A 14,178-nucleotide genomic window follows, 5' to 3' on the forward strand; every position below is an offset into this window, starting at 1 on the left:
AGAATTATAAATGATTTTGATTTATATATCACTACATAGTATAAAACAAAGTCACTTACTCTGTCCTTATATCACTATGTATGCTTAAATATTGAAAACTACGCAACGGATTTTGATGCGGTTTTTTTAATAGATAGAGTGATTCGAGAGAAAAGTTTTTGTATATAACTAAGGTGGGACGAGTCACTAGTTAAATATAAATTTAACTTAACTTTTCACCATCGCTTTTTAATTTGAATGGAATCTTTAAAACTAAGCTAAGTCCTTTTTGATAACTCTCATCCCTGTCAAAGGTTGAATGTTAAATTTTCGGATTGTATCGAAATCGAAAATAGATCCTGTTTTATATACAATTTATGCAAGTCTAATTTTGTAGCTAAAATAGTATTATTTAAATTTTGTACAAATTACTATATAATCTATTACGGAATATCTTAAGATTGTATGTTTTCATTTTTATTATATATATTGTTAATTTAATTTTTTTCCGTTACAGTATTGAAAACTTATTACCTGTCTGAATATTACGAAACCCTATCGGAATCCGAATCGAACAAAACTTGTTTTTTTTGTAAAAAATATAAGTAAACTTATATTGGATACGATGCATTGTTCCAAAAAATAAAGTTAGGTATTTAAAGACATTCGCGAATTAAGTATTGGCGTAGATACACCTGTGCATATAAATCAGCTATCGTAATAAGCTATATCAATAACAAAAACTGCACGGAAATTCTTTCAGTAGTTTTGCTTTTGCTGATCGGTACATTGTCTCTTCCGGACGTGTGGTTGACATTGACTTTAATAAGTAAGTTATTTAATATATGCAATATTGGATACTAAAGTTATATGTGTTTAAATAATAATTATAATTAAACTTAAATATTTATTATATGAAGGATATGATGAAGGATAACGATCTCCAATTCCAGCAAAGATCTGATAATGTTTTTTTTTTTTTAATATGGATTTTATTTGTGCCAAGAGGGCACAGATTATTTCGCCAATGTTCTAATGTTTTAGTAAATAAGAAAGAATTGTAAACAGACACTTAACAAACTATAAAAAGAGAAGTAGCAGGGACTGTGAGCGTTTATAATAGTGTAACTTAAAAAAAAATGCAGTTTGACTTCTAACTCATTTTAACTTGTGTATCTTTGCAAATTTATAAATTTAAATGACATATTAAATGAACTTTGATTAAAAAGGCGAATTTTACTCGAAACAGGATAATTTACTTGATAATAAAAGTGGGATAATTTTTCCTCGATTTCCCCAGCAATTAAGTAATGTAATGTATTATATATAATAACTTCCTTCATTTTTGCTGGATTTTTTCAGGAGATTCAACCTTCCGTAGCGATAGCTTTAAATTAAATTTCGTCAATCAAATCATGTTATATACAATTTAATATTATATTATAAAATGGATAGATAGATATTTTAAATTTGTTTTTTTTTAAAGTGCTGTAATATCGAATTGGGACACAATCCTGTAATGATATTTATACAGTGTGGCATAATAAATAAATAAATAAATGTTCATTTCAAAGGTGCTACTTGACGAAGTATATTTTAACTTTCATTGATTGATTCATTTATATATATATAATGTTGATGTTTATTTTATTTCATAACAATAAAATATTATACAGCTTATTTGCGTATTGTGCTTATCAATACGTATAATACAATTGGAGTATCTGTTTGTAATATAAATAAAAATTTTAACAAAAGGAAAAACCGACTTCAAACAAAACACTATTTTAAAACATATAAATATGCACTAAAAAGTAATAAAAATAATTGCGTATTCAACATAATTTTTAGAGTCTTAAAAGAAAAATGAAATGAAAAATATTAGACTAATTAAAAGTGGATTTACGATTATATAACGTAGTTATAATTATTGTTATATTTGGAGCCGGTGTCAGCCACGGCACGCGCCTCAACAATCAAAAGAAGCGATACGAGACCCTTGATTGACCCAGTATATTATCGTATAAAAGGCAATTTGTAAAAAACATATTTCTTAAGGTATTCTCGTATAGATTTTTGATATATATTCTATAGGGTTTTCTTGGCTGATACCGACTCCAAATATAGCAATAATTATTCGCACGGGTGACTCAAATATCTAAATAACCTATAAATAAGAGATTCGGCCGAGTATCGCTAACGTGCTCCTCAGAATTGTTCCGTTCCCTTCCGTTGCGTTACTTTGTGATGGATCCTATGCTCAGAACCTTATCAAACTATCACCAAAGTACCTTTGAAGTATATACTTTATAATATAAAAAGAATCATCAAAATTGGTTCGAGCAATTTTGAATTATTAACCTTTTTATCGCGCACATACGTGATGCAAATTTAAGAATTATATCGTTTTCACGTGGATACCGTTATCAGAACTAAATTAAATTAAAACGGGACCACACATGAAGCACTACCTTACAAACTAAAAAAAAAAAATCAAAATCGGTCCACCCAGTTAAAAGTTATGAGGTAACAAATATAGAAAAAAAATATACAGACGAATTGACAACCTCCTCCTTTTTGAAGTCGGTTGAAAATAGCCACGTTTTACTGTATGCATGTATGTATACACGGTACATATACCAAAATATTTTTTATTACAATTTTTGTCTTGCTTAAGTAGTAATTAGTATATTGGATTGCTGTCAAATGTAACATTACTCAAACTACTTCTTCACTACTTATGAAAATCAATAAGATTTTGAATATAGACAATTATGCTTCTTTTAACTTACTATTACATTCCTAACAGTCAACAAATACCTTACTACTTATTACTTTTATTGGTATTTTAAATATTTCACAATTTTATAGTTTTGCTTAAATTTTTTTTTGTTAAAAGTAGCATTGATAAATGTAAGAATTTATATAAAAGGAACTGGTCTCCAAGCGTTGCAATTACTATAAACTAGGAATGGTAGATTCGCACAGCTCAGGCGTGATAAAATAAATTTGACATGTAAGAAATTATAACAAAATGATTAGGTTGATAAAAATCACGGGCACTTATTAACCCACGACTTTATAAGGGCCTTCACTATTTCCATGAGCTCGGCGGATATAGATTTACTTAATTATTTATTTTTTGTGTTTATAATTCAACTCGTGTTCGGTGAAGGAAAATATCATGAGGAAACTTACATATCTAATTTCAATGAAATTCGGCCACATGTTTATCCACTAACCCTCATTGGAGCAGCGTAGTGGAATATGCTTCAAACCTTCTCCTAAAAGGAAAAAAGAGGCCTTAATCCAGCAATGGGAAATTTACAGGCTGTTTTATAATTTGTGCTATTTAATATTTTTGTAAAATTTTATTATATTTATTGACTAAATTTTTTAAATATTATTTTATGAATCTAATTGCAGATGGAAAGATGTATTTTCTCAACTGTATCGTTGTATCGTTCCTCCTAGCTGGTTGCTATGGAGACACACAAAACTCACGAGTCGCTACAGCATTTTTAGATAACAAACTCGTACCAAACATTGAGATTGTGGCACCACAAAGTTTTATAACCGTAAGTATTTCTCATGGGATACTATAAAATTAACCGAGAAGGACCAGTGGTTAGAACGCGTGCATCTTAACCGATGATTGCTGGTTCAAACCCAGACAAGCAACGCTGATTCATGTGCTTAATTTGTCTTTATAATTCATCTCGTGCTCAGCGATGAAGGAAAACATCGTGAGGAAATATTATAGAAATTCTACCACAAGTGTACTCCACCAACCCTCATTGGAACAGCGCGGTGGAATATGCTTCAAACCTTCTCCCCAAAGGGAGTGGAGACCATCAGTGGGAAATTTACAGGATGTTGTTGTACTTATTTTTACATTTAATTGTTTAATTGAAAATTTCAGGTTAATTACTCATCTGTAAATATAGATTTGGGTACCGAAGTCAACCCTGTACAGACGTTATTCCCACCGGTAGTGAGCTATGAAGCAAATTCGACCGAGTTATATACTTTTATGTTTTTTGGTAATGTATAATAAACTTTTATTTTTAATAATGACGAATGACGATCTCCGTGGTCGAGTGGCGTGTACACCGGTTTTCATGGGTACGTCCCGAGGTCCCGGGTTCGATTCCCAGCCGAGTCAATGCAGATTATCATTAGTTTTCTATGTTGTCTTGGGTCTGGGTGCTCGTAGTACTGTCGTTACTTGTGATTTTCCATAACACAAGTGCTTCAGCTACTTACATTGGGGTCAGGATCAGACTAATGTATGTGATGTTGTCTCAATCATAGAAGTTAGAATAGAGACTTGGTGGTAGGGATTTGTGCAAGCCCGTCTGGGTAAGTACCACCCACTCATCAGATATTCTACCGCTAAAAAACAGTACGTAGTATTGTTGTGTTCCGGATTGAAGGGTGAGTGAGCCAGTGTAACTACAGGCCCAAGGGACATAGCATCTTAGTTCCCAAGGTTGGTGGCGCATTGACGATGTAAGGAATAGTTAATATTTCTTACAACGTCATTGTCTATGGGTGATGGTGACCACTTACCATCAGGTGGCCCTTATGCTCGTCCGCCAACCTATTCCATAAAATAAAATAAAAATAAAGAGAAGTATCACAAGTACACATCACATCGAGTTTTAGTTCCTTAAATGTTACGAGGTCTAATAAGCCCAGTACCGGAATAACACGATACGGTATACTTTTCATAAGAGGTCTTAAATACCCACTAAACTACTCATAGGTATTAAATAAATATCTCCTTAATCAGGACCAGATCTTCCAATCGACGTGGTTCCAAGGTACACGCAGTTCCTCCACTGGTTGATCGTGAATATTCCCGGTGAAGATATGGAAAACGGCGACACCGTGTCTACACATTTTCCTCCCACTCCTTACCCTGGAGGCTTCCCGTACTTATTTCTCCTTTATAAGCAGAACGAGAGGATAGATCCTGAACCCCTATATTCGTTACGGTAAATGATTATTATTCTTATTAAGATCAATTTGAATTAATATTTTGACAGCAGAAGCAAATTTTGCCAAGTAGGTGTCTACATACTTTACTAATTTCAATGGCAATAGGTTAGATTATGATTGGACCTTATACTCTGTTAAAGTACTACAGCGCCATCTAGTTTAAAAAAAATGAGCTTTCGTAAAAACCTTCTCCATTAATAGTAATTATGAACAATAAACTTAATCATTTTAACTAATATAAGCGGGTACCCAAAGTGTTATACCCAACTTATCATAATCGAAAAATATAAATATATCTCTCTGAATTTGAAGACTCCTGGCATATTAATCTGTGGCACATGGTTTATTCGATTCAGGTTTATGTCAATTTAATTTAAACAAAATCAATAATATTTGGCAAGCCACACATCGATCTGAGAGGTCGCAAATCTTAAATTTCTGTCATTCATAATTAAGTATTTTATTTCTTCAAAACTGACATTGATACAAGACGCTTTAAATAAATATGGACAATGGTTTATAATTAATCCTCAATTTCTTCCTTTGTACCTAAGAACCGTTAATAGACCGTAACCTACAATCGAAGAAGGGATAGTACGACACATAGACAAACTTACGATTTACCAGCCCATAACCAACATCATAGATCATTCAAAATCACGACCAATGCGCGCTACCTTATTTAAATATCAAAATTGTTTATTTCTCTTACTAGTACTTCTTACTAGTACAGCGTTGGTTAGGCTTATAGAACATAGTTTATAAATCAGTTTTTATTTTTCAGTTTTATTCTAAATCGTCCGGGCTTTGACCCCGTGGAGTTTAAGAGACAACACAACCTCGTTGGACCCTTAGCTGGTAATTTTATGCGAGAACAATACTTATCGGTTGAAGCGCTTCAAAATATTATTACTTCTTTACGACCGTGCATTCTTTAGAATTTATTTTATGAAACTTCGAATTACGAATAAATTTTGTGTTTATGATATATTTGATTAAAATTTCTAAAATCAGAATAATCGTATTTCTGTTTACGTTATAGTGTATCATTCAATGATATTCTAAAAAACAGATATGTTATATCCATACTAACAACAGAAAAAAGTGTGCCGCGCCGGCGACCGTTTATTTTACATTTCGTTACAAGTAAAAAGGATAGCTTGATAAAAACAATAAGTAAAAGAGGTAACTAGATGTTTTAATTACGCAAAACGTATTATTACGTAATTATGATGTATTATCACGTATTACTACGTAAAACGACTAAAGGCAAACGTCCAATTGGGACGTTTTCTAGTCTTCACTTTTTGCGCGTTAATAACATATCTGTTTACTAGAACATCATATATAATAATGTAATCGATTAAATTCAGAGTCAAATTTTACAAAATTATTAATTTTAATGCTATGTTTAATAGCATTGGAATAAACAACGAGCACAAAATTGTTTCTTAGTCGTTTGCTTTTCAAAATAATTTCATCTAAAACATTCATTTCAAACGGTTTTATTTATTTTTCTGACGGTACTGGTAAAAATGACAATAATATTGGGGAAAGCGACAATAAAAAATATATTTGCGAATAGAATTTATTAAACACCCAAGCTCTTGTACAAGAGAGGTACGTAGTCGTCGAACTGCGCGCGGTAGAAGTTACCAGCGACTGGAACTCCCAAGTTGTACTTCTCCGCGAATTTCTGGGTGGAGAAAGCAGCACGGCCGTCGATTGACCTGACATAGTAAGAACATTCTTAGGTTTTGGACCCTTAAATCATGATAAAAATAGAGTTAAATCTTAATGGAAGTTAATATTAATAAAAGACTGTATGAAGTATCAAAATAGATGATATGGTGTACAAAGTACCAATGAATTTGTAAACGCCTTTAACATTGATGGTACTGATTCAGTATAACTACATAGTTTCATTCTGATTCTTCACATTTAGTATTATTGGGTAAAATGACAAATCAAAGGTGCTTGTAACAGCCTACTTGAATAGTATATTTTGATTTTATTTGATTTTCCGATCTTAGTTACCCCCAAATTTAGATATAGGAAAATATGTATCCTAATTTTTTTTACATTGAGAATATCATTGGGGTCACAGTAAGCAGAATCTCAATTATATCAGAATATCAGGTAATTTTGAAAACAAGCTCAAATCAAAGTGAAATCAATAAATATTCGTGTTATGAAATAAATAATATTTTCAATATTCTTAAACTCACGTATTAGTCAGCCTCTTTTCATCGAAGCTTAGTTTTCCGGGCTGCTTGTAAAGTATGTACACGTAGCGATGGATGCCGGTGCCCTCTGGTGGGCCGGAGCCGATGTATCCGGATAGGACTTCGCCCTTAGATACATCATTGCCAGGGATGTTCACAAGAAGCCAGTGGTGCCATTCACGGTAGACCTTCTCAGGACCATCGTAGTTGTCTGGATCTATAACGGTAGAACTTTTGATTAGTCACTGTCTGATAAATTAGTAGTTGTATGTATATTCCGAGGAGCTACTCCCGGGTCTTCTGTGAAGCTCTCAGCAGTTGCCACTAGACAGGATACACATATAATTGTATTTAACTAGTATAATTTTGAATTTATAGTGTTGGAAAAAGTAACTGACGAGTTTCTAGCCGGTTCTTGTCGCTAGACTATAAATTTCGAACCGGTATATGAATAGTATGAGTAGAACTTAGCTAGTCATGTCTGAAATAATAATAATAACCTTAATAACCTTTCCTTTAAGTGAATACAATCAGTTGAATATTTACAGGTATCATTTAAAATTTCATGTAATCTTAAGATTATTTGTAAACACAATACAATATAACTAGTCTAAATTAATCTATTAAGCCGCTATTGATAAAATAAAATACTAATATGTCAACAATTTCATTCAAGATTAAAATTCTCAAAGAATCATTGATAACGTTTACGATTACGGTATTTTGGCTTACGGAGACAGGATTAACGGCATATCAAATCTGGATAAATTTTATGTTAGTATTAAAATTAAAACAAGGATTACTTGCTAAACCAGAGTTCTCCTTGAACTTGAAGGAAAAGTTAGAAAACTTACTCTCGTTTGTAAAGGTAGAAGGAAAACACAAAATGTCATGTTTGTTTTTTAGCTATTATTTGTGCCAAGTCACGGGCAAAAATGTCAAGATAATAATTATTAATTATAAAATGGGTATCTGGAGTGACTCAACTGTAAGAGTATCAAATAAGTTCAAAAGTAGATTACATGACAGATAGCCTGAAAGAAAACAGATTGTCATGATGCGACGATAAAATTTGACGATGGTCTCTTAATGGATGTCACCAATGGCCTCTATTTTCAACGGATACGACTAATATATATGTTAGTGATTTTATAATGTATACAAGTTTGTGTAAAAGCAATAATCTTGACCGAAGCAGAAATAAATTAATATCAAGCTGTTGTCGAAATTCTTGACCGAAAAAAAACAACGTATTTCGGTTCAAATCAAATTCTATATGTCCGGCACTTACAACCTAGCCATTAGAAAAAAAGATAGATATGTGTAAATATCTGAATTATTTCTATAATTGAATTATAATGCTAGTCCTTTCCAGTGTTAGACAAGGTTAAAGGAAGCTATACAAAGTGGAAAGATTAATGTCATTTTGCAAGAAACAGTTCACGATGGAAAGCACAGAAAATTTTTCATCCAAAGCATGAGGTATAACTAAAATATAATCATATATATTATTCACTTACCGGTGAAAATAAGGGTGTAGTATGAATTGGGGTCTGCTTCGAATGAGACATTGGGTTGGTTCTTCACTTGAGTAGGTGTGAGTTCATTTCCCTGCTGAGCTACGACACCGCTTGGGTATGTGAGCTAATGAGGAATATTACAATCATATTAGTATTAAAATTATTACTTACACAAGGGAAATTAACTAGAAAACTGTTAATTTATAAAGTATATAAAAAAACTGTACTATCCTACCCTACACCTTTAGTCGCCTGGAAGAGATCGCAATGTAGCGATAAGGTAGCCAAAATTGTACGTCTCTATAATAAGGCTGGATCTATGTTATATTTATTTATTTTGTCGGGGTACAGTCGGGGTAAGAAAGGTTCGTCACCTTAAAATCTATTTTCGTTTGCGGTGTGCTCAGTATGAACGATAATCTGCGTTTACATATTCTGTAGTCTGAGTCTGCTGCTTTTATATATTGACATATTGCGTCGTAATGATTTGATGTGCAGATTCAAAACTTAAGGACTTGATAAAGGAATGAATTTGAAAACTGACGAAGGTTTTCTTACTCTGACCTTACAATAAAAGGAAGTAGAGTAAAAAAAGTGTGCCGCCCGATAGATTTGATAAACTAATCTAAGTTGAAATATTTAATATTGAAATTGTTTAACTTGGGAATAGCTTAGCTTATTATAGAACTTTTTTTGTACATTAATATGATAATAATTTTTTTGATTATAAAACATAATTTATTTTAAGTTACAATTCATTGAACATTAGATTATTGTGTATGTATGTCATAAGAAATTGTCACTTAAAAGACTAACGAACTAATAAACTATCTAATTATCAGTTATTCTAACAGCTAATATCAATACATTGCTACTATAATGTTTTAGTTTGGGTTTGAACCTTTATATAATTTTAAACCCCGAGGAAAGAAAAGTTTCGATTCTTATTATATCTAAATAGTTATTAGTTATCAGTCAGATTCGAAAAACAAAAATCTAATTAAAAAGTTTTTACCGCGATTGTCAAAAAGCTGTTTAAATTTAGAAGATTTTACTCTGCATTTAATAAACATTGTTATATGACGCCTTTTCGAATAAACACTGTTATAATTTCGCAAACATTTTACCTAGATTCTTTAATCTTTCATTCATCAATCAAGTCAAGATCTGAAAATATAATTTATACGTGACTATATTTTTTTTAAATATTTTTCAGTTTTGCTGAAAGATATTTAAAAATCAATTAATCAATCAAACGGCTATTTCTTTCGTCATCAAACTTTGACTGCAATTAGTTTTCTACCTTTGATTGTTTATTGGATTAAATACGTTACCGATATTAGTAACTAAGCATCATTAAAAATATAATAAATTACAAATTAATCTCTTTTCGATTTTTATTAATTTATTAAACTCATTAAGAATATGTTCGATGTAGGCACTTTAGTTCCAAGGACAATTCTTATATAAATAAAAATTCGATTAAGTTAAAAACAGTTGTTTTAACCGACTTCAAAAAGGAGGAGGTTATCAATTCATCTGTTTTTATTTACATATATAGTACAGTTGTATTATTGTTTGTATTACATATGTAAAATCTTTAACCTGATTGTGTCAACTTTGTACAGTTATCGTTGGCACAAATGTAAAGGTTCCTGGCATAGTACCAGCAAGAAACTCGCTGCAAAGTATTTTTAAACAATTGCTAACTAAAATGTATACCGTAACTTCAAATATTTATATAGTAACATCATTACACATGTATTAATATATATAATATTAATATAGAATCAGTTGTGTATATTGTCCTAGCTCTGTACACGAATTTCGAGTACGTTTCGATTTAACAAAAAGTTATTGATGTGCCCTCATCGTCAGTCATCTTCCGGAGATGACACTCCAATTTTACTATATTCGTAGATACAATTACAGACTATTACAGAGATAAAAGGAATCAATATAACTCACGTATACTTTGCTTATATACATATTAACTGTTCAAAGGATGACGAGTTTTATCACTACCACTTATCAGATATTATACCGTCAAATAGCAGTACTCATAATTGTTGTGGTTCGGAGTTGGTTTGGAGGGTGAGTGAGCCAGTGTAACAACAAACACAAGTGACAAAACATCTTAGTTCTTAATGTCGGTGGCGCTATAGCGATGCAAGAAATGTAAACAAGAAACTATCCATGAGCTGACCCATTTGCTTGTATGCCTTCGTATATCATATAGCATATAGAGTATGTATATGAACACCTTTAATGGGTGTATACCACTTTTCTTATACACGAACCAATTAGTTACGTAACAAATAAACATAATATAACTTGTTTCATTCATTCATTCGATCAATACGATCATAAAATAAGCGTTTATTTATATAAAATATAAAGATGAATTACATAATAGCTTAAATCATTATTTTGATTGATTGTGATAACTTGTTTATCTCAAAATAAAAATGAGATAATTATATCAATGGAATGTACGACTAAGATTATAATTTAAAGATAAATATTATTATATATACGTGTGTAATTGTGATTATTGATAATAACATTATGTAAATATTATTCCATTGGAATAATACACAAGTGTTATTTCTTAGCAACATTGTTTTAATAAGTTTTGTATTACCTTTGATAATTATTATATAATTAAAAACTGTCCCGACTTCGTTTCATACAAGACTTTTATTTTATTTAGTCCAATTTCATTCGTCCCTGGCATTAGATACAAATTATTTCCTCGAAATTTGTGCAACCGTTTAGGAAGAGTACAGTTATTACTCTATATCTATACATATAATAAAATCGAAGTGTCTGTTTATAATATTAAAATAATTTTAAATTAACATGGTTATTTTTATTATTAAAGTTATTAATTTCGGGATATTTACCATGTTTTTTATTTTTGTTCGGTGGACACACCAAAAAATTTAATTAAAATAATTGTTTTTTACCAAATGTGTATGTACACGGTACTTATACTAAATTAACTTCTTTTTTCAATTTTGTTTATCTCTCTGTTTGTATCGACTAATCTCTGGAATAGCTGAACCGATTTTGACGAGTATTTTACTGATAGAAAGCTGATGTACTAAGGATTTACTTAGGCTTTAATATAACTTGTTTGTAAAATTCAACGAAGCTACACGCATGAAGTCGTTTGCACAGTTAGATATTAAAGTATATTATAATTAGTTATATATTATAAAAATATTCTAATATATTAAATACGTCATATGTGGTTTTGCTTTGCTAATAAACTTTAACCTAACACTGTAAAACTAAAGTAAAACAATGCACGCTTATGAATGAATGAGACAATATGCCATAACATGGTTGTAATCATAAAAAACATCTATTATTTGTGATAAACGTAAATGTAATAATTTTATAACAAACTACTAAGATTTAGATTTTCACAAATGAAATGCAAAGACTATAGTATGTATACTTATATTTATGTGAATGACTCCTTATGTTTCGAATCATTATTATTTTTAATTTTATCATAACATATAATGATAAATTAACGAGTTACATTGATAATTAAACCAATAGCATTGTATTTTATTGACATTTTTTAAATAAAAGTCTGAAATAACGTAAATGTTTAAATACCTCTATGGTTTTGCTGGGTGGAGTAGGAATGACATCTGGAACAATTTTGCTCGATTGGAAGGCACTGGCGACCGACATTTTGTCTGTAAAAAAATATTTGGTAGGTACACATAAATTAAAAAAGAAATCTTCCAGACAACCCTAATGTTTGGGGAGGGATTAATGATACATATAATTTAACATTTGACATTAAGTTAAATATTTTATGTGTGTGTTAAATAAATAGTTTTTAATATATTTTTATATTTAATTTAATATTATTTTCTATAATATTGTTTACATTAAAAAACGGGAAAGAACCGTTTAAAGACAACATTGCACTCGTGACTTTGTGGAAATCTATTTTTTTTTAAAGTACGATATTCTGCATTTACGGCTCTAAGTGGCGAGATATGGTGGACTAGAAAACAAAATTAAAATATTTATCTTTAATTGAAAATATAATAAATGACCGTGAAACTCAATGCTTAGTTAAAAAAAATAATTAAAAATAACAACGAAATTTTGCCTACTGTGATTATATAATGTTAAATTAATTACCTTTGTAAAAGCGATGTCACAAGATGAATTCCGTATAAAAACTGACCAGCGAAACTTCACGTATCAGAAAACAAAATTGTACTGATAAGAACCTTTCATACCAATGTTACGCGATAACCTACGTCTCTTAGGTATTCGAACAATTGGCGATAACGTGGCATTTTATTTTTCATTTAATTTTTTCTTTATATACTGGCTATGGAAGTGGCGTAGCTATCCTGATGCCAGGAGCTTAGGGGACTTATAACCTGAGATTTGAAAAGAACGGGTCAACCAACTTGACAACTCCTGAAGCTAGAAAATCTCAATCCTACTTACATGATTTTTTTCCTATTTATTGTTTTGAAAGGCAATATGAGTTAAAGAGGAGATGAGGGCCTGATCCTTATTCATGCGCCGAGGTCCTTGCCTACCCAGCTACGTCACTGGGCTATTTTGAAGATAATGAATAGATATATTGGCCAAAATCGAGAATTCGAATAAATTCAATGGAGAGTAGGAGATATTATTATGCACATGTGTGATAAAACTATTTTTAAAACACAAGAGTCTTCGAAGCCTTCACCTTCTAGAGAATTAACTTACAGAACCATCCTGATTTTTCACGTATCACAATAATCTCACCTGGGGGGTGACAGATGAGAGTTTATGTGTTATTTTGTAATTAAAGTTTCTGCAAGGTGGGAAACAGACAGTTTTGATGCCTTTTATACCATGACAAATGGCTTAAACCAGCACGGGGCTTACGTTAAAAAATATACTACCCATTTTCTACAGGCCATGGTCTTCACTGGTCATCTGATCATTTGTATGTGTTCTCATATTTAAATGAAAAGAAATGTTTATGTAGGTATTGACAAAAACAATAAAAATCAGACAATAAAACTTTATTATTTTTTTTAAACAAATTTAAGACGAAATCAAAAACAAGTAACAACAAATTACGTATACGCTTACAATAATCGTAAATACTATATTACAGACTAAATTATGTAACATGTAAGCATTTATAATTATCATTAATTAACAATGAACTTAATTAATTTCAACTAGTTTTTAGTTACATTATAATTTCAATCTTCAATTCATGACTTAGACGAACCCATTGCATGCCATGCTAATATCAAACCCTACTATGTATAATGTCGTTCTTGCTTGCAGCCCGGTCCGCAAATATTTTCCATTGCTCACTGCTAATCTTAAATTGTATCGACACAACTTAGATGTCGCATCGGGAAATTGAATAAAACCGATTACTGCCGATTTATACAACCAAT

At 30.9% G+C, this 14,178-nt stretch overlaps 2 protein-coding genes across 2 annotated transcripts; one reads left to right on the forward strand and one right to left on the reverse strand.

The window, feature by feature from the left end:
* Positions 1 to 671: 671 nt before the first annotated feature.
* LOC124532955 (protein D1-like) lies at positions 672 to 5,941 on the forward strand. The gene is made up of 5 exons (XM_047108092.1): positions 672 to 808; positions 3,406 to 3,557; positions 3,902 to 4,022; positions 4,775 to 4,979; positions 5,768 to 5,941. The coding sequence occupies exons 2-5, from the start codon at positions 3,414 to 3,416 to the stop codon at positions 5,919 to 5,921; spliced, it is 624 nt and encodes a 207-aa protein (XP_046964048.1). The 5' UTR covers positions 672 to 808; positions 3,406 to 3,413; the 3' UTR covers positions 5,922 to 5,941.
* Positions 5,942 to 6,557: 616 nt separating this feature from the next.
* On the reverse strand, positions 6,558 to 13,008 carry LOC124533231 (phosphatidylethanolamine-binding protein homolog F40A3.3-like). The gene is made up of 5 exons (XM_047108432.1): positions 12,902 to 13,008; positions 12,362 to 12,444; positions 8,729 to 8,852; positions 7,212 to 7,425; positions 6,558 to 6,713 (listed from the first exon to the last, which is right to left on the reverse strand). Exons 2-5 carry the CDS (start codon positions 12,437 to 12,439, stop codon positions 6,575 to 6,577), a joined length of 555 nt encoding a protein of 184 aa, XP_046964388.1. The 5' UTR covers positions 12,440 to 12,444; positions 12,902 to 13,008; the 3' UTR covers positions 6,558 to 6,574.
* Positions 13,009 to 14,178: the final 1,170 nt, after the last annotated feature.

Source organism: Vanessa cardui, chromosome 10 (assembly GCF_905220365.1).
Source record: "Vanessa cardui chromosome 10, ilVanCard2.1, whole genome shotgun sequence".
Classification (NCBI taxonomy): Eukaryota; Metazoa; Arthropoda; class Insecta; order Lepidoptera; family Nymphalidae; genus Vanessa; species Vanessa cardui.